Genomic DNA, 24099 nt, shown 5'->3' with positions numbered 1-24099 from the left:
CAGTCACTGATTTGACACAATAATCTTGACTCAAGGTCTACTTACTAGTAATTCACTAGCAATTAATCGTGATTAATCATGGACAGTTATGTGATTAATCACGATTAAACATTTTAATGGATTGCCAGCCCTAATATAGATATGTATGAATCTGCACTTGTTATACTAAAGTAGACATGCAGTATTATCTTTATGACTAAACAGACAAACGCTCACCATGCATAAACTGTAGGTGGTTTTACAGTGTGTTGTGTGGCACCATGATGGAGCTCCGGTGGGGGCTGAGCTGTTATTGATATGACGTTACAGTTAGTGCTGTGTCAGCACGTTAGTGTTTTAAATACATGTCATTGATGCTCTGTTTGTAATTCTTTTGTCATTACATGATGTCTACTTCCTGTTCCACTCACTTCCAGCTCTGAAGCAGGACCAGAGTGGGTACGTTGGGTGGCTGTTAATAATACACACAATCAGACCAAGAGGCATGAATATCATTTCAGACATGAAGCAAACCAATCCTCTATTTGTATATACAGTCTACAGCATGTACTATCTTTCAGTATATATACAGTACAATGCCCAGTGTGGGTAACACAAATGATAATGTAATGTAAACTTGTCCCACGTTATCCTCTCCTGTGATCTTTGCCTCACTTTGTCTCTTCCTCTTCACATCCTTCTTCTCCCGCTAACTTCCCTTTTCTGTCCTCCAGGAGTTGTCGCTCTCTGTGGGTCGGGAACATCACATTGGAAGTTACAGAGAAAGAAGTCTGGGATCTCTTCAAAATGTAAAAACACTCTGTGTGTGTGTGTGTGTGTGTGCGTGCGTGCGTGCGTGCGTGCGAGGACACGTTGCACTTTTAGACGGGGGTTATGAATTCAGTTTTTAGGGGCAGCGAACAGCAAATGAAATGAGTCAACTCGAGTCCATCTAGTTCAGGGATCTCCCAACAAGTAGCTTAAGAGCGTCCCGTTTCTGAGTGGCTCGCTAAAGGGTCACAGAATATGTGCATACATTTGATAACATGAAGTCACTTTGTAAATGTCTATCTAATATTTCTGGTAGAAGTCTACGAACAGAGAAGGTAAAGGAGCTGAAAACGACGCTTAAAAGACGACAGTCTGTTTACCAAACCGACGAAGAAGAAGGCCAACGCTGCAGCAGAGGCTTCGTTTATTAATATTAAAAATAATAATAATAATAATAATAATAATAATAAATTGGACTTAAATAGCGCCTTTCAAGAAACCCAAGAACGCTTTACAAACAGGGCACACAAAATCATACTGATAACTAATCAGAGGTAAAACACCTGTAGCCAGGTAATTAAAAGGAGTGACGTGTAGGAAGAGTTAGAGGTCAGAGGTCTGGATGAACAGGTGGAGCTTCAGCTGTTTTTTGAAAGTGTCCAGGGATGAAGCCTTTCTTATTTCAGGAGGCAGAGAGTTCCAGAGGGCGGGGGGGCCGCGGCGCTGAAGGCGGTCGGTTAGGTACTGAGGGGCATGGAGGGATTTGTATGTGAGAAGGAGGAGTTTATAGGTGATGCGGGACTTCACTTCAGCTGGAGTCACTGATGATGAGGAACTGTTTTCTGTTGGAAGGAAACACAGAAAGCTCTTCTCCCATGGAGGGATTGTAATAGAGGCGATGACTGCGGTGACTGAAATGTTATTAAAGGACCATAAAAGTAAGACATAAGAAATGATGTCTGTAATTGGCGATGTAAAACTATATGTAGCTCTCAGAGGAAAAAAGGTTGGAGACCCCTGATCTAGTTATTTCAGTCCAACTACAATAACAAGATGGACTTCACATACTGTTGTTTTATGAAGTAGTAGTAGTAGTTGTACTAGTTGTTGTAGTAGTAGTCACAGATACTAGTATTTTTACTAGTAGTCGACTGTAGCTACTGTACTGCTACAGTTGTGCTAATAGTAATACTTATATATATATATATATATATATATATATATATATATATATTAAATATTATTATTTAGATTAAAGGTCCCATATTGTAAAAAGTGAGATTTTCATGTGTTTTATATTATAAAGCAGGTTTAAGTGCTTTATAAATACTGTTAAACTATCAAAACACTCAATATACGGAGAAACACACAGCCCGTATTCGGAAATTGTGCGTTTGAAACAAGCCGTTGTGATGTCACAAATATACAATATATAGATCATTACACGGTTTTAAACGTAAACATTCTAAATGTGTCCCAGTTCATTTCCTGTTGCAGTGAATGTGAACGACATCAGCTGACAGGAAGTAAACATGGACCCAAGCTGTTGCCTAGCAACGCAGTTCCGTTGAAATGCACTAAAACGGAGCGTATTCAGACAGAGGGTGAATACAGGTATATTCAGGCAGACGGGATGAGGAAAATAAAGTTTTACTTGAACATTACAGCATGTAAACATGTTCTAGTAGAAACACAAAATACAAGTATGAACCTGAAGATGAGCTGATACGGGACCTTTAAAAATATAATGTTACAGTTCACTCTTTATCTATTTCGGTCGTGACACATTCTTTATTTTAGTGGCTTATATCTATATCGGGTAAACAACGTAAGAATTGTAACCAGTAAAGATTGTACTGTACAGCTTATTATCGCACAATCATCTTTATAATTTAATTAATTCTAATTATTACTTTAAGACAACTGCATGCAGCTTCACAGGCAGGTAAACTGAGCCACCATTTGTAGTTTATTATATCAGCAAAAATATCAATATTTTACATTTCCAAGTAGTAGTAGCTGTACTTGTAGTAGTAGTAGTAGTAGTAGTAGTAGTAGTAGTTGTAGTTGTACTTGTAGTAGTAGTAGTTGTAGTTGTACTTGTAGTAGTAGTAGTAGTAGTAGTAGTAGTTGTAGTAGTGGTAGCAACAGCAGCAGTAGCACTAGTGCTACTGGTTGCCGTGGTATTTCACTACCATCAGTAGTGGAGGGATTGATGTACTACTGTAACGACTATATTAATTGTTAGCATTGAATGTGTACCACACTGCTTTGCTGTGGCTTTGAGCCTCTATGTTTCCATGGTTACAGGTTTGGTGAGATAGAGAGCATCCGTGTTCTTCATGAACGTTTCTGTGCCTTCGTCAACTTCAAGAACGCCAACATGGCTGCCGAAGCCCTGGAGAAGCTGCAGGTGAGTGACAGGCAGGCTCCTTTTCCAGGTGAACAAACTCCACGTGACGTTTCTCATCTCGGATGTCGCGTATGTCAGTGTCCGGGTATGTTAACGTGCCGTTTCCTCCTCCTGTCCAGGGGGTGGAGCTGGGGAGCAGCAAGCTGGTGATGAGGTACCCAGACCGCTGGATCCAGCGCACCCTGCCCCCCCCCATACAGAGGACCAACAGCAGCCTCGGCCACAACGCTGCAGGAACACAGCAGAGCTCAGCTGCCACCGGGTACCGAGACACGTCCTCATAATATGTGTATCTGTGTGGTGCTTTCTTTCTGGGCGATAATGTCCCCACTCTGCAGCTGTGAACTCAGACTGGTCCCTTACTGGTCCCTTACTGGTCCCTCCTTCTGCGCAGTGATACGGTTGGAGGGTGGAGTTCGGTAGAAAGACAATAGTTCCTACATGGAAGTGCTCACAACAAAGTCTGTGGATTATCTTGAGTAACCAGGTCAGGCATTGCTGTTGAGTCTTTCATATGGATTGTTTTTTGCGGTTTGAGCACCAAAAATGTTGAGTCTGGAAATCTCAAGCCTTGGGCCTGGAATGATCTTCAATGTTCAATTTTAAAGGTGTCAGAAAGTCAACCCAGGTTACTCAGATGAATCTCTTGATGCTGCACAAGTATGGTGCAAGAAGCAGAGTTTTATTGTGTTTCAATATCAGCAGACAAAAACACAACCAAACCTGAGCCGCTCCGGACGCGACTATTTTTATCATTGTTTATCACATTTTTATATAGTTAAAAAGGGATTACTTCTACCCAAGCCGAGTGCCATCTTGTTCCATTATATTGAAGAGAAGGCCAATAACATTAACACTAATTAATGTTAGACATGTCGGTGTGATCACTGATGACGGGGCCAAAACGACTCAAACAATACAAAAGGATAACTTTTTAAACTGTTTGTTAAAAAATATAATATAACTGTTGATGTTCCTAAAAAAAAATACAATTGTGTATTTGCACTATGTAGTGTTCTTTACCTTTAAAGGGATAGTTCAGGTGTTTTAAAGTGGGGTTGTATGAGGTACTTATCCATAGTAGGTGTGTTACCTACAGTAGATGGCAGTTTGGAGAGACAGACAGGAGTACCGGCATGGGAGCAAAACTACACAGTGCTGTGGACGGGGAGGGCAGAGAAACGCCTTTAGCCACCTAAAAGAAATGCTCACCTAATAAAATCTATATCCGTTTAAGTGTACGCTATATTTAGAATATTTTCACCACTTTATCTTATCGTCAGACGGCCCATTCTGAGGGGGAACTGAACTGAAAGTGAAACTTGTCTGTGCTCTCTCCAAAGCCAGCAGGCTCAGATGACAAAAGCATAGCATAGATACGATGCCGGGGGCACGCCGACCGTCATTACTACTGTAAGTAATACACCGATGATGGATACGTACCTCCTACAGCCCCACTTCTAAACACCTGAACTATCCCTTTAGGCTCAAATTAAACCCTTCACTCCTATCAAATCTCATTATGTTGGTGACTCAAATTCAAATAAAGACCTTCCAAGAGAGACAATATCCCGGTTTGTTAGAGCAGCTTCCGTCCACTCTAATCAGTGATAATCCCAGTATACTGCTAAATACTTTTAACACAGAAGAGGACACAGAGACAGGAAATAGAGAGGTGAAGTCCCGCCCCTTCCGGTGGACAACCATGGGACCTTATTTCAGAAAAATATGAACGGTAGTCAACGGAGAGAGATAAAGATCACACACATGATGTTTGTCAATTTAAAACATCATTTTGTAAGTCCAGAAAGTCTCAGTTTGTTGTAAATCAGATACGTCATCATAAAGACGACACAGCCAACAGTGTGGTAGTGACGTCTCTCTCTGAAGCTACGATGTCCGAGACGAGAGATGTGGTTCGCTGAGCGGTTCCACACTAAACTAAATGATACTTCGACAAACTGAGACTTTCTTGACTTGAAAAATGATCCTTTAAATTGATAAACATCCTCGGTGTGATTCACGGCACAATTCAAACAGGATCAAAAAACGTTGTTGCCTCCCGTGTCAGTCTCTGCACTATTAGCATCCTACTGTTTGCCTGCATGTGCATAGTTCTGTGAATATGACGCAGGACCGTCCCCTCTGCTTCTGTCCATGCAGGTCCAGACGGTGTGTACCAGTAAATGGAGACGAGTGCTTCTTCTGGCGGACCACAGGCTGTTACTATGGTGACAAGTGCCGCTTCAAACACATACCAGACCAACAAGGTCGAGACAAGAAACCATGGCAACCTTAACGGTGTCCCCTACCCTGCCAACGCCAGCACCAGGGCTCATCGGAGGAGGAGGAGGAGGAGGAACCGTAACACGACGGTTAGGACAGCGAGCAGGACGGAGGACGAGAAGCCTGAGAACACTGACAGCTGAATGTGTGTGAGAGAGAGAGAGAGAGACAGATACGGTCTGTATGTGATAGCCAAAGTCAGAGACTGTGATTTACAGCATCCACGGAGCCCAACCTCAGAATGAAAGAACTCATTCACGTGATGTGAGGAGGTCCTCAGAGGAATTTAATTTATTGGAAGCGTCACTGAGGCGTCTCTCGGCTCCATCTGGATCCTTCAAAAACCCCTGATGAGCTCCTGGTTTCTGCATGGAGACCCGTACTCTGTGGGAATGTATGTCATCTGTCATCAGAAGGGTTCACTTGGACAGATGCGTTGAACCATATTGGAAACACGACCAGAACCCTGCTCTCTTTAACACTACTGTTGAATCGCTTTAAAGGGCCAGTGTGAAGGATTCAGGGGGATCTATGCACAGAAATGCAATTTAATATTCATAAATATGTTTTCATTAGTGTATAATCACCTGAAAGACACCTTGTGTGTACACAGGGAGCAGAGGCCTGTACTACGAAACCAGTTCAACATACTCAACATACATATCTTCTCCTTATCTGGTTTAACTAACCCTAACAAACGCGGCCCTGCGACGCTGGTTATCAACCTGGTAAATCAACCCAGAGTTTCTCTATCTGGATACGAGCGCGTTCACATGAAAGGGGCGGTGTTTGCAGCATCTGACCAATCACAAACATGGACAAGTCTGCTGTCAGCAGAGCCAAGAGCAAACTATAATATTAGACATATACGGAGAAGTGAAACACTTAATCAGACTAACAGTAACACAGTTGAAGCTGCCAGATGCAGGAAGAACAGCTGGTGAAAGAAACAACTTGTCGATGTGTGAATGCATAGACGGGGCAGTGATAGATAAATAGCTTTCAGAATATAATGGATGAGTTCATTACACTTCTTTAGACCATTTAGCAATAAAGTGTGTGACTATTTCAGCCTTCTTTCAGCTGCGTCCCGTCTCCGGCGGTGTGAAACGGACTTGAGAGCGAGTAAAAAAATTTAATATAACAACCTAATTCAAAGCGGTAAACACCCCCAGCATCCAGCCAGCATCCAGCCAGCTGTTCTTCCTGCATCTGTGAGTTTAACCTGGGTTGTTTTTAGCTGGATTATGAGTTCAACTTCTTCATATTTGTGAAATATTATCATACGATCTGCTCACTGAGCTCTGATTGGTCAGCAGGAGGTGCTTTTATATGAGTCGATCTCTTATCTGGAACATAACCTGCTCCGGAGCAGGTCAGCTGTTCAGCATCAGTTACCATGGCGATCTACCCCGGTAAGAAGTGAACCACCGACGAAGTTGCCTCGCTAACCCCAAATCCTGCTTCGTAGTACAGGCCTCTGGTCCTCTTCACGGAGTCCTCCATGTTGCTCCGCCATGTTTCTACAACAGCCCAGAACGGACGAACACAATCTGACTCTAGAGAGACTTTAGCGTGTTGTACGTCACCTGAAGGCCACCGTAGTTCACCGTAGGGCTGCAGCCTCACCTCACCGCTAGATGTCACTAAACCCTACACACTGGTCCTTTAAAGTCAAAGAGTTATTTTCATATCTTTAAAAAAAAGAGTATTTGAAACGTATAAATATTACATCAAATAAAACAATAAATGAATGAAACCACATTTCAATCCGTTAACAGTCTTTCAAATCCTGACTTACACAGAATCACACACGTCTTTATTATGATTGCTGCAGTGAACGTGGAGCGAAACACTGTCACACACACACACACACGCACACACACACACACACACACACATACACACGCACACACACACACACACACACACACTAATGTGAAGTCACATACTAATTAACATATGCAAAGATCATATTTATGTCGCACATCAATCTATGAACCCATCGGCTATAATATATATCTATATATATATCTATATCTACTGTATATAGATATAGATATCTATATCTATATCTACTGTGTATAGATTTATATAGATATAGATATATATATATATCTCTGAAGACGATAAACCTACAGTATATTTCTGGGTAGCCAGCGGTTATCCAGGCCAACGCTTCCTTCTCCATGTGTTGCTCTTATTCAAAGTCTGATTAACAACTTGAGATGTGAGAAGAAGTTTGAGTTGAGAGACGACGTGTGTGACTGGATTGTTTCACCAGTAGCCAGTTTACAAGCTCATTAAACCCATAAAAAGCAAAATCATCGTCAGACGTTAGCCGCTGGGTTCCCAGAATGCATTTCGATGTGATGTGTTCCGCCTCTTTTACTCTCCACGCGGACTGTTTACCTGCATCAACGTGGTCAATACGACTCGGACTACAAACGGAAACCAGAACGCTTCTGATACCAAAGTCTCGTCCCGTCGCCTGTAGAGACGATGTTGCACATTAACTGATCTACATGTTGTGGCAGGTACGTTTTACTCCTTCAACAACACACATCATTTAATGCACATTTTACCAAAGGGCCCCACTGCACTTTAGGTTCCCTCATATATGTTTCTTCCCGTTGGCTTGCAGACCGGCAGGTCCAGGTCCAGGTCCAGGTCCAGGTCTAGGTCCAGGTCCAGGGACGTGAAGTGGACCATATGGCAATCAGACAGCAGCTGAGGGATCAATCATGGCTACCGTACGTTCCTGGCTGCCATACTGCTGTCTCTTTTCCTGTTGATTAGATGAATAGTTCAGCTTCAGTGTGAACCGTAAATCAGGAAAATCGTTTTGAACTTGTGGACGTTGTAACTTCCCACACTACTTGTTGTTATTTAAACTTTATTTAACCTGGGGTAAAATCTCATTGATGGATATCTGGTGAACCTGTGGATCTGAAAACACACTGGGAGTATTCAGGACGTGTGAATTAAAGTTTTTATAAGAAAAGATCTGCACTCTGAAAGTAATAAACCTGAGAGAGAGAGCGACTCAGCTGAGTTCAAGTTCAGGTTCATAACGAACCAACCAGGTGGGACATATACTGGTGAACCTGGAGTCACTGTGTCTGTCACAGTAGTGTGTTTATTTACATGTGTGTGTATGTTAACAGTTAAATAAAATACCATTCCTGTTCATTCTTCACAGGTCCAGGTCTCACAGTACAGATGAAGGGATCGTCTTCTAATTGGCTGGAGTGTCACAGCAGTTGTCTTCTACCTGATCGTCCTTCATACATCTGGTACAAGAACGGACAAGAAGTTCAGGCAGAAACATCTTCTTCTTATTCAGGCTTCAGTTATGAAGACAGCTACTCCTGTGCTGTAAACGGATCTGAGGACTTCCCGTCTCCTCCAGTGTGTGAGTTTACTCTTGTACTAACATGACACCATGTGGTGGAGCCTTATAACTACATGTATTGGTAATATGGAGACATTGTGACTCATCACAACTCTGCTTAAAAAATGTGTTTTATCTTTCAGGTTGCTTTGATTCATCCTCCTGCAACATGGTGACTTATACTGAGAGACGCATCTGCGCCTTCAAAGGCTCTTCAGACATTTCTTGCACATACAACAGTTACAACCATGATGTTGAATCTAAATCCTGGTTCAGTCCTGAACATGGTCATCAGTGGCTGTATGGTTCACATCCTGAGGACCTGAGTGAAGACTCCCAGTATTCAGGTCGTGTTCAGGTCATTGAAACAGAGAGAGGACGCTCCACTCTGAGGATCAGTGACCTGAGAGAGAGATTCAGCTCAGTATCGCTTCAAATTCAACACATCAAGCTTTGAATGGGGGAGCAGTTTACCTGGTACAACTCTGACTGTCACAGGTACTGATGAACACAAACTGATCGATCAAAATATTTTATCAGCGATTAATCGCACATTAATCACACATGTTTTATCTGTTCTAAATGAACCTTAAAGGGAGATTAGTCCAGTATTTAATCCTCTTATCAACATGGGAGCGGACAAATATGCTGCTTTATGCAAATGTATGTATATATTTATTATTGTAAATCAATTAACAACACAAATCAATGACAGATATTGATCAGAAACCCTCACAGGTACTGCATTTAGCATAAAACAATATGCTCAGATCATAACATGGCAAACTGCAGCCCAACAGGCAACAACAGCTGTCAGTGTGTCAGTGTGCTGACTTGACTATGACTTGCCCCAAACTGCATGTGATTATCATAAAGTGGGCATGTCTGTAAAGGGGAGACTCGTGGGTACCCATAGAACCCATTTACATTCACTGATCTGGAGGTCAGAGGTCAAGGGACCCCTTTGAAAATGGACATGACAGTTTTTCCTCGCCAAAATGTAGCGTAAGTTTGGAACGTTATTTAACCTCCTTCACTACTACAGTTACTGTAGTTGTGCACTACTACAGCTAGTCTGACCTGGTTGGTACAGATGGATTCATCAGGTTCTATAGTTTACTATGATACCAGGATCTTCACTCTAGCTCTAACACTGCAACCTAAAAATCACAAGTTGCGATAAAGTGTTAAAGAAATTAGTGGCGTTAAAACAAATTTGCATTAGCACGTTATTATCACGTTAACTTAGACAGCCCTAATGAAAACTAAATTAATCATTTCCAAAAATTAGCAGTGAGAATGCGTTCCCAAAACATATAGAAATGTCACAGCTCTCTATCGCAGGTCTTCATCACCGACTACACATCAGTAGTTATCACAAGTAAATGATTAGAAAATCTTGAGACCAAACCACAAGAGCTTGAAAATGAATTCACTTTTCCCCCGAACTTCAGTGAATCACCTTCAGAGTGAAAGTCCACACAGGCTTCCACGACGGAATTTATCATTTAAAGACAACAATAAGTGATGTGAGTCTCTGAAATAGTCAGATATTATAGAGATTCATCATCACACTCCAGCTTCTTGCTTTTGCTTCATCCTAAATTCTGAAAACCCACGGATCGTCCTTACGGAGAGCAGCGATCAGAACTGAGCTGTCTTCAGTTCCCTTTAGTCGCACCGTGTCGATCAGGTCTCGTGCTTTATCTCTCTTGGGTTTTTTTTAGTTCTGATTGATTCCATTTCTCCATCGCTTATAACGCGACGTTGAAAGAGTTCATCCAGAAGCCTGTTCAGATTAGGATCAGACATTCCCTCTACAAACTTTGTTCGAACAAACCGCAGCCTCTCCTCTGGTGTGACGCTGTCCTCTGGTGAGACGTTGTCCTCTGGTGAGACGTTGTCCTCTGCTGGGACGCTGTCCTCTGGTGGGACGTTGTCCTCTGGTGAGACGTTGTCCTCTGGTGAGACGTTGTCCTCTGATGGGACGTTGTCCTCTGGTGGGACGTTCCTCTGAGGGATTTCCATTGTTAGATCTGAGAGATAACCAGGGGGAAAAAAACAAAAACACTTTTAAAGAGCAGTTCAACTGAAATGAAACGTCATGTTTCTGTACAGCAACATGTCTGATCTGTCAATCAGTTGTTCTGTGTTCAAAACCAGAAACCAAAAGGGAGTGTTACGTCCCAGTAAGGTCTAAGCAACATGAGCCGGTGGTATCAGGCGTACAGTAGCCGTTTATTGTTAAATGGTCAATTAAAATGATAGAAAACAGGCTGCAGGCAATTTACCAACAAAGTCGCAGCAAACAAAAGCGAACACAAGTGTTGACATAAAATGTAAATTAGGAACAGACTTCTAATGGCGCCGAAATCAATAACTTAATAAAACAAAAACGACTGCAAACTAGAAATTAGGATCACAGCTGAGCTGGCAAACAACTCAATATAAACAAGAAATAAAACTCTATTTTAACTACGCTCAACACTGTAGAGACCCACCAATGTGACTCGTGGCAAGTGACCACATGAACTCAGTAACATGATCCTTGACCCATGGACTCAGCTCAGCTCAGTAGCCATTGGCTGAGGACTCAGCTCAGTAGCCATTGGCTACTGTAGCATTCACACATAGGTGTGAAATTCACCCAGGACAAAACCAGAGGAATCTCTTTGTTCCCTCTCTTTCTGCTTTTTCTTCTCACCTCTCATGACCTGTGGAGGTGAGCTGCTGCTCTCCAGACCAGAAGCAGCTCTGCTCTGATCTATGGCCTGTTAGGAAACAGCCATAGGAACACAAGGAACCTCTAAGGCACAGGACGCGAGAGCCTGCCTTTTTACCTACTAACTTCAAGCAACAACAGCAAGGAAGTTAGCACCAAGCTATCAAGCTGCTGGGAAGAAGTATTGGAGCGATCAGCTTCCTCCAATCTGCACAACTGGATTTGAGCACAGCAAAGACAACATCTTTGACTTGGAACCACAACTTCAACACATGGAATTACAAACCCTTTTCTTCCATGGATTGGTAACGTACTGGGCTTACCTTAGCAGTAGAAAGTGCACATGGCTGAGCAAGACTGTTCAACTTTGATTTCTATAATGTACTTGTATTGATTTGGTTTAATGTTATTCATTGAGTTTGACTGTTGTGATATTATATGTAGTTAAGATATTCGGGTAGCTGGCTTCGCCACATCTGACGTGTTTAGTTTATGCTTCACATAGACAAGGTCTTGCATGCAAACTAACCATCTTTTCTAACCCACTGCATTATCTGACACACATAAAGATCACATACAGAAACTGTGAATTAGTTAAACATAAACATACAGCACCCGATTCCACTTTACGGCAACATGGCGTTAACGGACAAGATTAATACCTTGCATGCAGGGTGCAGGGCTGCTGAGGTTGAAGTCTCGCCCAGTAGGCTTGCTGCAGTAGTCGGTGTTACCGGTGTTACACGGTGGTCGGGCACACACCGATTACATCACTTACCTATCGTCATTTTGCTTTTTTTATAGTAATAAAACCCATTTAGTTCATTTTTGCGTATCAGTGCCGTGTTATCAACACATAGTTGGACGCCGGACGCTACAAACTGAAAGTGTCTGAACCGTACGGAGGCTCAGCTCAGAGCAGCAGGTGTCAGATTTCACACACAGGACCAGAGAGAGTTGACAGACAAGACGCTGGCGGAGGATTTGTTGTCAAAGCCAAAATCAGAAGCGCCTATTTAGTAATATTTCAGGTCAGGCAACTGACTGATTGTATTTACTGGCCCGGCGCCATCGGGCAATCCGTATTGTTGGACCCTGATTGTTGCTCAGCTGATGGAACATTAGTTCAAGATAGGAAAACCCACACAGCTAGCTTTAATAAGCTGTTAACTACGTAGCAACTCACTACACTTACAAAGATAACTAGGTTTAGTTAGCCATGGTAACTGTCAGCTAACTACTCTTACTAAGATAACTAGGTTTAGTTAGCCATGGTAACTGTCAGCTAACTACTCTTACTAAGATAACTAGGTTTAGTTAGCCATGGTAACTGTCAGCTAACTACTCTTACCAAGATAACTAGGTTTAGTTAGCCATGGTAACTGTCAGCTAACTACTCTTACCAAGATAACTAGGTTTAGTTAGCCATGGTAACTGTCAGCTAACTACTTTTACCAAGATAACTAGGTTTAGGTAGCCATGGTAACTGTCAGCTAACTACTCTTACTAAGATAACTAGGTTTAGTTAGCCATGGTAACTGTCAGCTAACTACTCTTACCAAGATAACTAGGTTTAGTTAGCCATGGTAACTGTCAGCTAACTACTCTTACTAAGATAACTAGGTTTAGTTAGCCATGGTAACTGTCAGCTAACTACTCTTACCAAGATAACTAGGTTTAGGTAGCCATGGTAACTGTCAGCTAACTACTCTTACCAAGATAACTAGGTTTAGTTAGCCATGGTAACTGTCAGCTAACTACTTTTACCAAGATAACTAGGTTTAGGTAGCCATGGTAACTGTCAGCTAACTACTCTTACTAAGATAACTAGGTTTAGTTACTTGTTAGCTACATTACCTATCAGCTAACTATAATTATTAAGATCACTAGGTTCAAATACTGTTCATTGAATTAACAACTACCAAATACTGTTTACTATTTAAAAATCGTTGTCCCTAACATAGTTACTTTTTGAATGAGATATAAACATTTAAACTTTATAGTGCATGATCATCTTCTCAGTCAGGCTAGTCTTTATCTGTTGAGACTGTTTCTTTAGTCAATCTGAAACGTGATAGTGTTACACGGAAATAAAAATACATCTTTGTTAAAGTTAGAAGATGTGTCATTTCTGGCTACTATGTTTAGATCATGAAAAAGACTCAGATTTTTTTTTTTATTGTGCAACAGAAAGAATAATTTTTCTTCCAGATGTTCAGAAGAATCTTAGTCATATAATTCTGAAAAACACAAACTATTAAAGCACATTAGTATTTAACTAAAGTGATTTATTGACATGATTTAAACATAAAAATATCATAACATTTGACCAAAACTCATTTTTATTCAACCTGATCAAGCTCAAAGAGATTCTTATAAACACATTATGTTAAAAAGCTGATTAGTGTGAGTAACACACACAAACACTCCTAGATACACTCTGAGGTTAAAGATTTCCTGTAAATGAAGAGAGGAGGAGCCACACTGATCCAGGTGATCCAGGTACATAAGAACAGGAAGGAGACAATGAAAGTGTTCAGTCAGAATCCAGTTTGTGTCGACGGAGCAGAAGGATGAAAACTGTAGACTGAGGCAGGGTGAGTGTTAATCCAACATTTTATTATTTCACTGTTAAAGTCTCTGAGTCAGTTTCCTCCCTGTGGACTGTAGAGGAGAGAAATGTTAGAATGAACTCAACAGTTTGATTCATCTGTGAACACAACGTTGTGATTGGCTGAATAATCCTCATTAAACCTGCTGTAACCCAAGAAAACAAGCAGAGACTTAAAGAGAAGTGACCAGGTGGAGCGCTGGGTGGATGTATTATACTGTATACCGTGTGTGTGTGTGTGTGTGTGTGTGTGTGTGTGTGTGTGTGTGTGTGTGTGCGTGCGTGCGTGTGTTTGTGCGTGTGTGTGTGTGTGTGTGCGTGTGTTTGTGCGTGTGTGTGTGTTTGTGTGTGTGTGTGTATGTGTGGTAGAGAGAGAGGTTGTGTGTTATTTCCTGTTCTGTCAGTCACGCCTGTGACTCTTGTACAAACTTGTTTGTCTTGATTCTTGTGTTCTGAGCTCACAGTCAGTGTTCCTGTGTTACCTCTCAGACTGACTTCAGATCAGAAGATGAGTGGTTGTGTGGAGGAAGAGGAGGACAGAGCAGAGTCTCTAGTCTCTGGCTATGTGTCTATGAAGAGTGACCGGTCTAAAGATGATCCTCTGACCTTCAGTGATGAACCTGGACCCTCAGAGTCAAAGTAAGAGAGCTGCTACTAACTCATTTATAGGACTCATTTTCACTTTCCTCTACCAAGACTGTTTTCTGTTGATTTAGTGTTTCTATTTTAAAATTTCTACTAAAATGTATTTGCTAACTGAAGTTGAACAAACGTTTCTTGACAAAGAGAATTAAATCCCCCTCCAGCCAGTTTTACTTCCTGTTTTTTATTAAAGCTCTTCCTCAAACAGAGAATGGGGGTGTGGTTAATAGTCAGACGTCAATCATCACCATGGCAACCAGATTGCATGGTTTTCCAACCCAGTCTAGATGAATTTACTGTTTATCAGACCACAAATGAGAACAGAATTATCTCAACAACACCGACTCTCTCTCACTCGCTCTCTTCTTCACCGTCTCCTCCTGGCGAGGCGGCCGTCTGGCTGCTGCTGCACCGAGGAGCCGTACCGCCGCACGCCGGCCACAGCGCCCCGGAGGACGGGTAGACATGTTGCCGAGGTCCGCCGTTTGAAATGCAGTCTTCGGGACGCTCCTCAACTCCAGCACCAACACCGCACCGGGCTGCTCTGTGATTCCTTTATTTCTCTAACGGGACTTTTCTCTTGTTTTCTGTTGAACTGAAAGTTGTGCTCCGCGTCGTTCGGATCTGTTAGAGGCCCGCAAACCTCCAAAACGGCTTCGGCTGCTTTCTGTTAATGTATCTCCAGCAGGAGGAGACGGTAAAGAAGAGAGCGAGTGAGAGAGACAGTCAGTGTGTTGTGTTAATTCTGCCGGTGGGATTTTGTGTAATTCACTGCGTTGACTGCAGCCGTTCACCACACACACAAATGCCATTGTGAAAATAAACACACTAAACTACGGTGGAGGAAAAATAAAATAAAATGAAACCCTCAGTTAGTTTAATTTTTAGCACAACATGAAGTTATTTGTTAAAAGAATGTTGGCACACAGTGTGGCTAATCAACTTAGTCAGGAAATGACTCAAACAAATATGAAATATTATAGAAATGCCAAAATACACTGGAGGAGGGCTTTAATTTATACATTTTTCCTCTTCGTATCTGTGACAGCTGTCAGTCACCCAGAACAGCTGTAATCCAAACAAACTTATACAGACTTTTAAACCACATTATTGACAGTAGCAGTAGTTTGTGTGTTCAGAGCTACTGAAATGTCTTTGTCATCAGAGAATGTATCAAGGATTCATGTGAATAAAGTCATCTTGGTGTTTTTAGAGTTCAGTACAGACCGAGAGCAGAGTCTCCAGTACCCAGCTGTCTGTCTATGGAGAGAGACCGGTCCAAAGAGGATCCTCCAGACTTCAGTAATGAACCTGGACCCTCAGAGACAAAGTAAGAGACAGTTTTTAATGTAAGATGACCTGATGGACGATGAAGCATTGAGACTAAAAGATTTATATTCCTGATGCAGAACTATAAATGCAGATACTGTTTCAACCTAAGATGGATTAAACACAAACATACAAACTACTGATGGTTATTTCTGTAGCAAAACACCTGAAAACCTCCATTTCACAATTTATCATCAATTTAAATCATGTTTTCATTCAGATCCACTGCAACAGGAAATAAACGGGGACACATCTGGAATGTTTATGTTTACAACTATGAAATGGTCTAAAGATCTGTGACTATTCAAAATCTGGAAGAATGAGCTTCAAATGTGTAATTCAGTTTCTCATATTGGTCCTCTAAATATGTTGTTGGTTTGACTCCTCCTAGAATCAGCTGTTAGGACCTACTGGGTGTCAACTTGAATCAGTGCACATCAGAACTGTACAACATGTGGTGGAAAAGCATCTGTAGAAAGTATTTGCTCACCTTGATCATATGTGTTGATGGATTGAGTTTGTTCTTTCACTACATATGTAAAATATGGTGAAGGAAAAATCTGCTCAAAGGTCCACTTACTCATGATCCAGAGCTTTCAGTTGAAAGCTTTGGATTATTATTATGTGGACCTTTGAGTTTAGATTCTCTGCACCACATCTTGTTTCTGAAGGTCAAGAACAAACATCTCTGGTGTAAAACTATCTGCTGACAAAACAAAGTGCATGAAATGGTCAAAAGTAGATTTGTATCACTTCTGTTTTCAGAATATTTAAATTCATGCCTTCATTTGATAGTTGACAGTAGAAAGTGGCAGAAAACATACTAACATTAAATATGAACACCAAGGACACCAGAGTTGCATGCTGTGTGTCTTAGACTGCTGGTCACCTCAATATTTAAACCACTTCTAACCTCAGTTCAAACCTAACTAACTCAAGCTAAGCTGCCCAAAGTGACTGTGAATCAGTAAAGGACACAATCAGCTCTCTTTAATGGAGGACTTTTACTGAGAAGTAGCTGCAGAAAATGACGAGTTTGTATTAAAGGGAAACAACAGACATTTTTAAAATATTGATATTATTCTGGAGGCTAAATAACATCATGGAAAAAATAATGCAACTTGCTCATGTAAGCATATATTGCCAGGGAGCGCCGGGAAAACACAAGGTATAGAATATAGTATAGAATTTCAACAACATTTGCAATATAAATAAACCTGCTGTCACTTCCTGAATTTATTTTATGTGTTAACATTAAACACTTGTAAGACAGGGAACCTGTGTCTTACCTCTCTCACTTCTTTGTCTTCCAGTAATTATAGTTTATGCAAGTGCTGTCCATTGAAACGGAGAGATCATGACAGGATTTCAGCCCATGTTGTGATGAAATCCTGTCAACTAATTCCATAAATACAGTCCTAGACTATTGTTAACAGATGGGAATAGTCCAGATACCTTACTGGTGTGCTGTTTTCTGTCATGATCTCTCCGTTTCAATGGACAGCACTTGTATAAATTCTAACTACTGGAAAATGAAAGAAGTCAGAGAGGTAAGACACAGTTTCCTTGTCTTAGAAGTGTTTATTGTTAACACATAAAATACATCCAGGAAGTGACAACAGGTTTATTTATATTGCAAATGTTGCTGAAATTCTATATTATCTATATCCATTCATATCACACTGACAGGCAGTTACTGTTTACCGTGATGACGCTGCCACCTTGTGGTTTCCCGGGGCGTCCTCTCAATATGTGCATACATGAGCAAGTTGCAGTTTTTTTATGTAGTTATATACTTATTTAGCTTATATAGTTTTTTAGCCTCCAAAATAATATGAATGTTTTCAAAATGTCCGTTGATCACCTTTAATAAACAAACTTCAGCCAGATCACTAAATGTTCAATAAGACAGTCAGACAGGAAAATCAGCTAATTCTTGTTTATTAAAGCAGGAGAGTTAAAATAAAGGAACATTTTCATCACAGACTGAATGCTGAATTCACTACCAACACTTTAACTCTTCTCTGTGACCATCTGAGCTTCAGTGTCGGCCAAGTCTGGATATTCTTCACCAACAATCAACAAATGATTTTAGTAATAAAGTAATGTCTCCACAGAGAGAAGAAGAGGAGTCATGCTTCTGTGGAGGAGCCGATGTCCAGATCCAGAACAAGACCTGGACCTCAGACAGCCAGTCAGACCAGAACAAGACCTGGACCTCAGACAGCCAGTCAGACCAGCACTGTCCAAAGTAAGACTGTAGATGTGTCTGCTGATGTCTTCATGTCTGGAAACAGGACCTGTTGTTTTAATACACTGACTATTGTTGTAACAACCGTTTAAGATCTGCTCCACCAGACATATCTGCTCTGCATCACTTCCTTTCTGAATCTGAACCCAAAAGAAATACTTGTATATTTGTATGTTTTGTTTTTATGATAGCACTCCGTCTTTGCATTAACAATCAGAATGCTGTTTGTTTTCCATCTGATGGAGAACTATTAAAGTCTGTGTAAAGCAACAACATCACTGTTCTATCACAGACAGACAGTCACACTGACTAACAGCCAGACAGCAGCCTGAGACACAACAAGAGACACAGACTTTGAACAACAGCCCACATTAGCTTTCCTGCTAAAGTCTCCTTCTCTAACTGACAAACACACGTCTGGTCCTGCAGAGCGACACGTTGAACAAGAGACCAAACAAACACCCACTGAGGAAAGCTGCACTGCCAACATCAGTTTTCAGGCTACAGTAGAGGGCTGATTAGCTCGTCAGTTGCAGCACATTAAACATCTTAAAAAGTGTTATGATATAATATCTAATATCAACATTGGTTAGTTTAGATGTTTAACTGGGTCCTGTCACTTCAGTTCCTCTGCTACAAAACACTGTCTGCACTCAGCTGGTAAGTTTCAGATTTCAGCTCATTTGTTCACTTTGTCTTTTCCTGTTTTCTGTGCTGCGTTGTGCCAAATCATGAATACATGCACTTCTACTGCAGGACAAACTGAGCTGAGCTGTAGTCACATCAGAGGTTTATTTATTTTCCTGCTTAAAATTCAACATTTTTCCTGCTTATGTTCTTATATTGATTATTTTCATATTGGCAACAAAATAATAAGTTTCTGAGTTTTGTCTCAAACTTGTCTCTCTCTTTCAGCAGATAGAGGTCTGCAGGAGGTTGTAGATGAACATAAGATCAGTCTGAGGAAGAGATGTGAATGTGTGACTGAAGGAACTGATGAAACAGGAAGTGGAACCCTCCTCAACAGGATCTACACTGAGCTCTACATCACAGAGGGACAGAGTGAAGAGGTTAATACCCAACATGAGGTGAGACAGCTTGAGACAGCTTCCAAGAAGAAGACCCTCCATGACGCTCCAATCAAGTGCCAGGACATCTTTAAAGCCTTACCTGACCAACAGGGACACATCAGAGTCGTTCTGACGAACGGCGTCGCTGGCGTTGGAAAAACCTTCTCAGTGCAGAAGTTCACTCTGGACTGGGCAGAGGGCTTGGAGAACCAAGATGTCAGTCTGGTGGTTCTGCTTTCGTTCAGGGAGCTGAACTTGATCAGAGATGAGCAGTACAGTCTTCTCATGTTGCTCTGTGTTTTCCATCCAACATTACAGAAGGTCACAGCAGAGAAGCTCGCTGTCTGTAAAGTTCTGTTCATCTTTGACGGCCTGGATGAAAGCAGGTTTTCACTGGACTTCAAGAACAAGAAGGTTGTGTCTGATGTCACCCAGAAGTCATCAGTCAACGTGCTGTTGACAAACCTCATCCAGGGGAATCTGCTTCCCTCAGCTCTCGTCTGGATAACTTCCCGACCTGCAGCAGCCAATCAGATCCCTCCTGCATGTGTTGACAGGGTAACAGAAGTACGAGGCTTCACTGACGCCCAGAAGGAGGAGTACTTCAGGAGGAGAGTCAGTGATGAAGAGCTGTCCAGCAGAATCATCTCACACATCAAGACATCCAGGAGCCTCCACATCATGTGTCTAATCCCAGTCTTCTGCTGGATCACTGCTACAGTTCTGGACCACATGTTGACTACAGACCGGAGAGGAGAGCTGCCCAAGACCCTGACTGACATGTACTCACACTTCCTGTTGGTTCAGACAAAGAGGAAGAAGCAGAAGTACGGTAAGGGACGTAAGACGAGTCCACAGGAGCTGACGGAGGCTGACAGGGAAGTTCTTCTGAAGCTGGGGAGGCTGGCGTTTGAACATCTGGAGAAAGGAAACATCATGTTCTACCAAGAAGACCTGGAGCGGTGTGGTCTGGATGTCACAGAGGCCTCGGTGTACTCAGGAGTTTGTACAGAGATCTTCAAAAGAGAGTGTGTGATGTTCCAGAAAACAGTCTACTGCTTTGTTCACCTGAGCATTCAGGAGTTTCTGGCTGCAGTCTACATGTTCCACTGTTACACAAACAGCAACACAGAGGTACTGGAGGCCTTCCTGGGGAAAACACATGTTCATTCAACCCTGGATGAGGAGACGGATGATGATGAGGAGACGGATGATGATGAGGAGGGGGGTGATGACAGCTACAATTACCTAACTTTGGATGACTTCCTGAAGAGAGCCATGGAGAAATCCCTTGAAAGTAAAAATGGCCACCTGGACCTGTTTGTTCGCTTCCTTCATGGCCTCTCTCTGGAGTCCAACCAGAAGCTCTTAGGAGGTCTGCTGGGTCAGACAGACAACAGTCCAGAAATCATCCAGAGAGCCATTAAAAACCTGAAGAAGATGAACAGTGATAATATCTCTCCTGACAGAAGCATCAACATCTTCCACTGTCTGACGGAGATGAACGACCACTCGGTACATCAGGAGATCCAAGAGTTCCTGAAGTCAGAGAACAGATCAGAGAAGAACCTCTCTGAGATCCACTGCTCAGCTCTGGCCTACATGCTGCAGATGTCAGAGGAGGTTCTGAATGAGTTGGACCTGAAGAAGTACAAGACAACAGAGGAGGGACGACGGAGACTGATTCCAGCTGTGAGGAACTGCAGAAAAGCTCAGTAAGTCCAGATGTGATTAACTTTATAGATCAGTGTAGATTAGTAGTTTAGTTCTTCAAATATACACACTATAAATTATTCTTAAAATATAATATTCTTATAAGTGTTCCACGTGTTTATTACATAAATATGTCAGTTGTATTTTGTCTCAGATGTTCTTGAGCTGTTTCAAATGTTGAGTTCAAGATGTTTCAGTAGGTTGTGTTTCTAGCTGTCAAGTTAACGAACACTTATTCTATTTATTTAGAATAATTGTTACATTTTACAGTTTTTTCTGATTTATGTTTTTGGGTGATGGAGACGACATGTGAACCTGGTAAAACAAATGAAAAGAACAAAAGATCAGCTGTCTGGTGGAGCGCTGGGTCTAACCGGTGTAACGGCAGCAACAGAACGTTTGCTGATCCGGCGGGGAGTCGGGGCGGTCCTGGGATCAGAGTCCTGGTGCTGGGTTTACACTGGCTGAATATGAGCTAACAGCTAACTGGGGGTACGTCTCCTGGAGCTGCCGCACACTCTACTCCCGGCGAAGCAGCCTCCCGGCGGCGAGGAGGACGAGGCGGGGGGGGGGGAGTCGATTTCTCATTTCTGCTTCTTCTAATTTAATCCAGACGGTCCGTTCAGAGTATGTCTGTTCAGAACGGGCCAAATGCTTGGCTTGTGGTGTTGCTGCTTGCAGCTACTCACGGTTAGGAACACCGGTGAAATACATTCTGATTCACAGGAAGAAACAGACCCCGGTAGCTGTTACTCACAGTCAGAAACATCGGTGAAATACACTTAGCGGAGGTCATTTCCAAATAGGTGTATTAGTTGCTTGCTTTGACATAACCACCGCAGCTATAGAGTAGAGCAATCTAAAGTTTTAACATTAGCATTAGCTTGGGTTGTGCCAGTGTAAAATATTTCAATTCGGATTGATATTAAGCCAAACACCGGACTGGACTGGTGTCCCGAATCTTACCACGAGGTGTTGCACTTCACTCAGCAGCAGCAGAGAGCCCATGAATGAGAGTGGAGCGACTCCAGTCCACTTGATGGCAGTAATGCACCTCTAAGCTGGTTTGCTAACCGCCAATAAACACTAAAGAAGAAGAAGAAGCGGCACCACATTACACCTTACCTCGTGTGTTTTTGGGCTCATCTCTTTCGTTTGCTTCAAATCCAAAATGTTGCCATGTTGCCGCAGTTTTATAGATAATGAATGAATGAGACCAGCTCTGCCATGTGTCGTCTCGTCACCCCAAAAAACACATGAACTTCCTAGTAAACAAACCTCTTCTTGTTTATAAACTAACATAATGTCATAATATTACGTTAATCACGTTGTCATATTGCTTATTACTAATGCAATACAGGCTGCATTCACACTGTGACTCTGTCGGCACAGGTTGTTGATGTAGGATACTTTTTAATTTGCCAGAACGTGTCATAATGACAAATGTCGGTTCCGCCGGTTAGCATAAAATCAAACCGGTTTAAGCTCGTACACCGGACCGGACCGGACCGGACCGGATGGGTAAAACCGAAAATCACCCAAATTTAGCATTAGCCACCGTAAACTACTGATCATACGAGACCAAGATAGTCGTTGTAAAACCCCTGAGTGTGTTGAATCGAGCAATTGTGCATTTTATTGCTCATGAATTCAAGTTGTGTTCCATCATCTTGTTTTTAAGTCTTTCCTTTGATTCTGTTACTCACAGAAGGAAACTCAGGTGATTCTCTCTGTTGTTGCTGTTGAGAAGAGTAGTAGCAGGAAATACCCAGCTTCCACCAATAACAGCGGTCTGATGAATATATAACAGCAGAATGGTAGAATTCAGACTTTTTAAGAGATCTTATACACACCAAAGATCAATGTTGTGTTTTTAATGCTGAAACACTGATAACATCTTTCTGATGACATTATGTTGAAAATAATGAAACCTTATTGGTTCATTAATTGTGTTTGTGAGCTGAATACGTTTGATGCTCAGAAAGAGTGTTAATGACAAAACACCATGCAGTCATCAAAATATCTAATTATATGAATGTTTAATTATGAACAGGTCTAATATTATTACACGATTTGTTTCATTTCTCTGCCGTTTGGCAGCAGTCACTGAATTTTCCCATTTATGGACATGAACCTGACAGCAGCAGGTAGCTAGCAAAGAGAGGTTTTATCTTTATCAGGTGTATTATTATTACTTATTCACTGAGTTTTAAAAATGCTTTTCTAATCAAGAAGGCCTCATGCTAACTTTGTGGAGACAGACCTGGGATCAGATCACACTGACAGACTGGACATTATGGAAGCCTCAATGTAACTACATGTTCTCTCTCTTCATCTGCAAGATTAAAGAAAAACAAAGATTAAAAGTCTGCAGGTTTGAGAGAGAGTGATGAGAATTATTGTTTCATGTCAACCAGTGAGATAAGATTAGCTGAACCACTGATGTGAGGAGCAAATGTTAATCAAAGAAGTATATATCAAACTGTTTAGTCATCAAATGCATGAAGTAAATATAAACTGTCCTCTTTCATAATAACATATTTTGTCATTTTTGTGTCATGACAGACTTTCTGGCTGTAGACTCTCAGATACTCACTGTGAAGTTGTGGCCTCAGCTCTGAAGTCCAACCCCTCCCATCTGAGAGAGCTGGACCTGAGTGAAAACGACCTGAAGGATTCAGGAGTGAAACTGTCTGCTGGACTGGAGAGTCCAAACTGTAGACTGGAGACTCTGAGGTCAGTTCACTGACTGTAGCTCATGTAGTTTGTACACACACTCTCTCTGCACTGGCTCTGCTCCAGATGGCTCTAGAGAGGGACTTTCACGTTTTCAGGTCGGCCACCGTAGCTCTCCAACACGCTTGGCACACAGGAGAGGCTTCAGTTGGTCACAATCTCCTCACCTCACTGTTAGACAC

The 24099-nt window shown here is 41.9% G+C and overlaps 1 protein-coding gene, 1 long non-coding RNA gene and 1 pseudogene across 9 annotated transcripts in view; all 3 read left to right on the top strand.

The window, feature by feature from the left end:
• LOC141765212 (uncharacterized) overlaps positions 1 to 7213 on the top strand; it is a 44025-nt gene extending 36812 nt beyond the window's left edge. For 7 of the 8 annotated variants that reach the window (XM_074631268.1, XM_074631267.1, XM_074631272.1 and 4 more), the window contains 5 exons: positions 417 to 438; positions 714 to 788; positions 3061 to 3163; positions 3283 to 3425; positions 5327 to 7213. In XM_074631268.1, coding sequence (XP_074487369.1) covers positions 417 to 438; positions 714 to 788; positions 3061 to 3163; positions 3283 to 3425; positions 5327 to 5462 — 479 coding nt within the window. In that variant the 3' untranslated portion in view covers positions 5463 to 7213. The remainder of the gene's footprint in view (positions 1 to 416; positions 439 to 713; positions 789 to 3060; positions 3164 to 3282; positions 3426 to 5326) is intronic. The other variant, XM_074631274.1, reaches the window with a different exon arrangement.
• Positions 7214 to 7997: 784 nt separating this feature from the next.
• Positions 7998 to 9901, top strand: LOC141765245 (uncharacterized). The gene is made up of 3 exons (XR_012593415.1): positions 7998 to 8202; positions 8658 to 8864; positions 8987 to 9901. It is a non-coding gene; the product is annotated as an uncharacterized LOC141765245 (long non-coding RNA).
• Positions 9902 to 14078: 4177 nt separating this feature from the next.
• LOC141765183 (NACHT, LRR and PYD domains-containing protein 3-like) overlaps positions 14079 to 24099 on the top strand; it is a 29404-nt pseudogene continuing 19383 nt past the window's right edge.

This window comes from Sebastes fasciatus, chromosome 3, assembly GCF_043250625.1.
Source record: "Sebastes fasciatus isolate fSebFas1 chromosome 3, fSebFas1.pri, whole genome shotgun sequence".
Taxonomy (NCBI): Eukaryota; Metazoa; Chordata; class Actinopteri; order Perciformes; family Sebastidae; genus Sebastes; species Sebastes fasciatus.
Note: the sequence above shows the minus strand (reverse complement) of the source record. Positions and strands in the feature narration are given on the sequence as shown.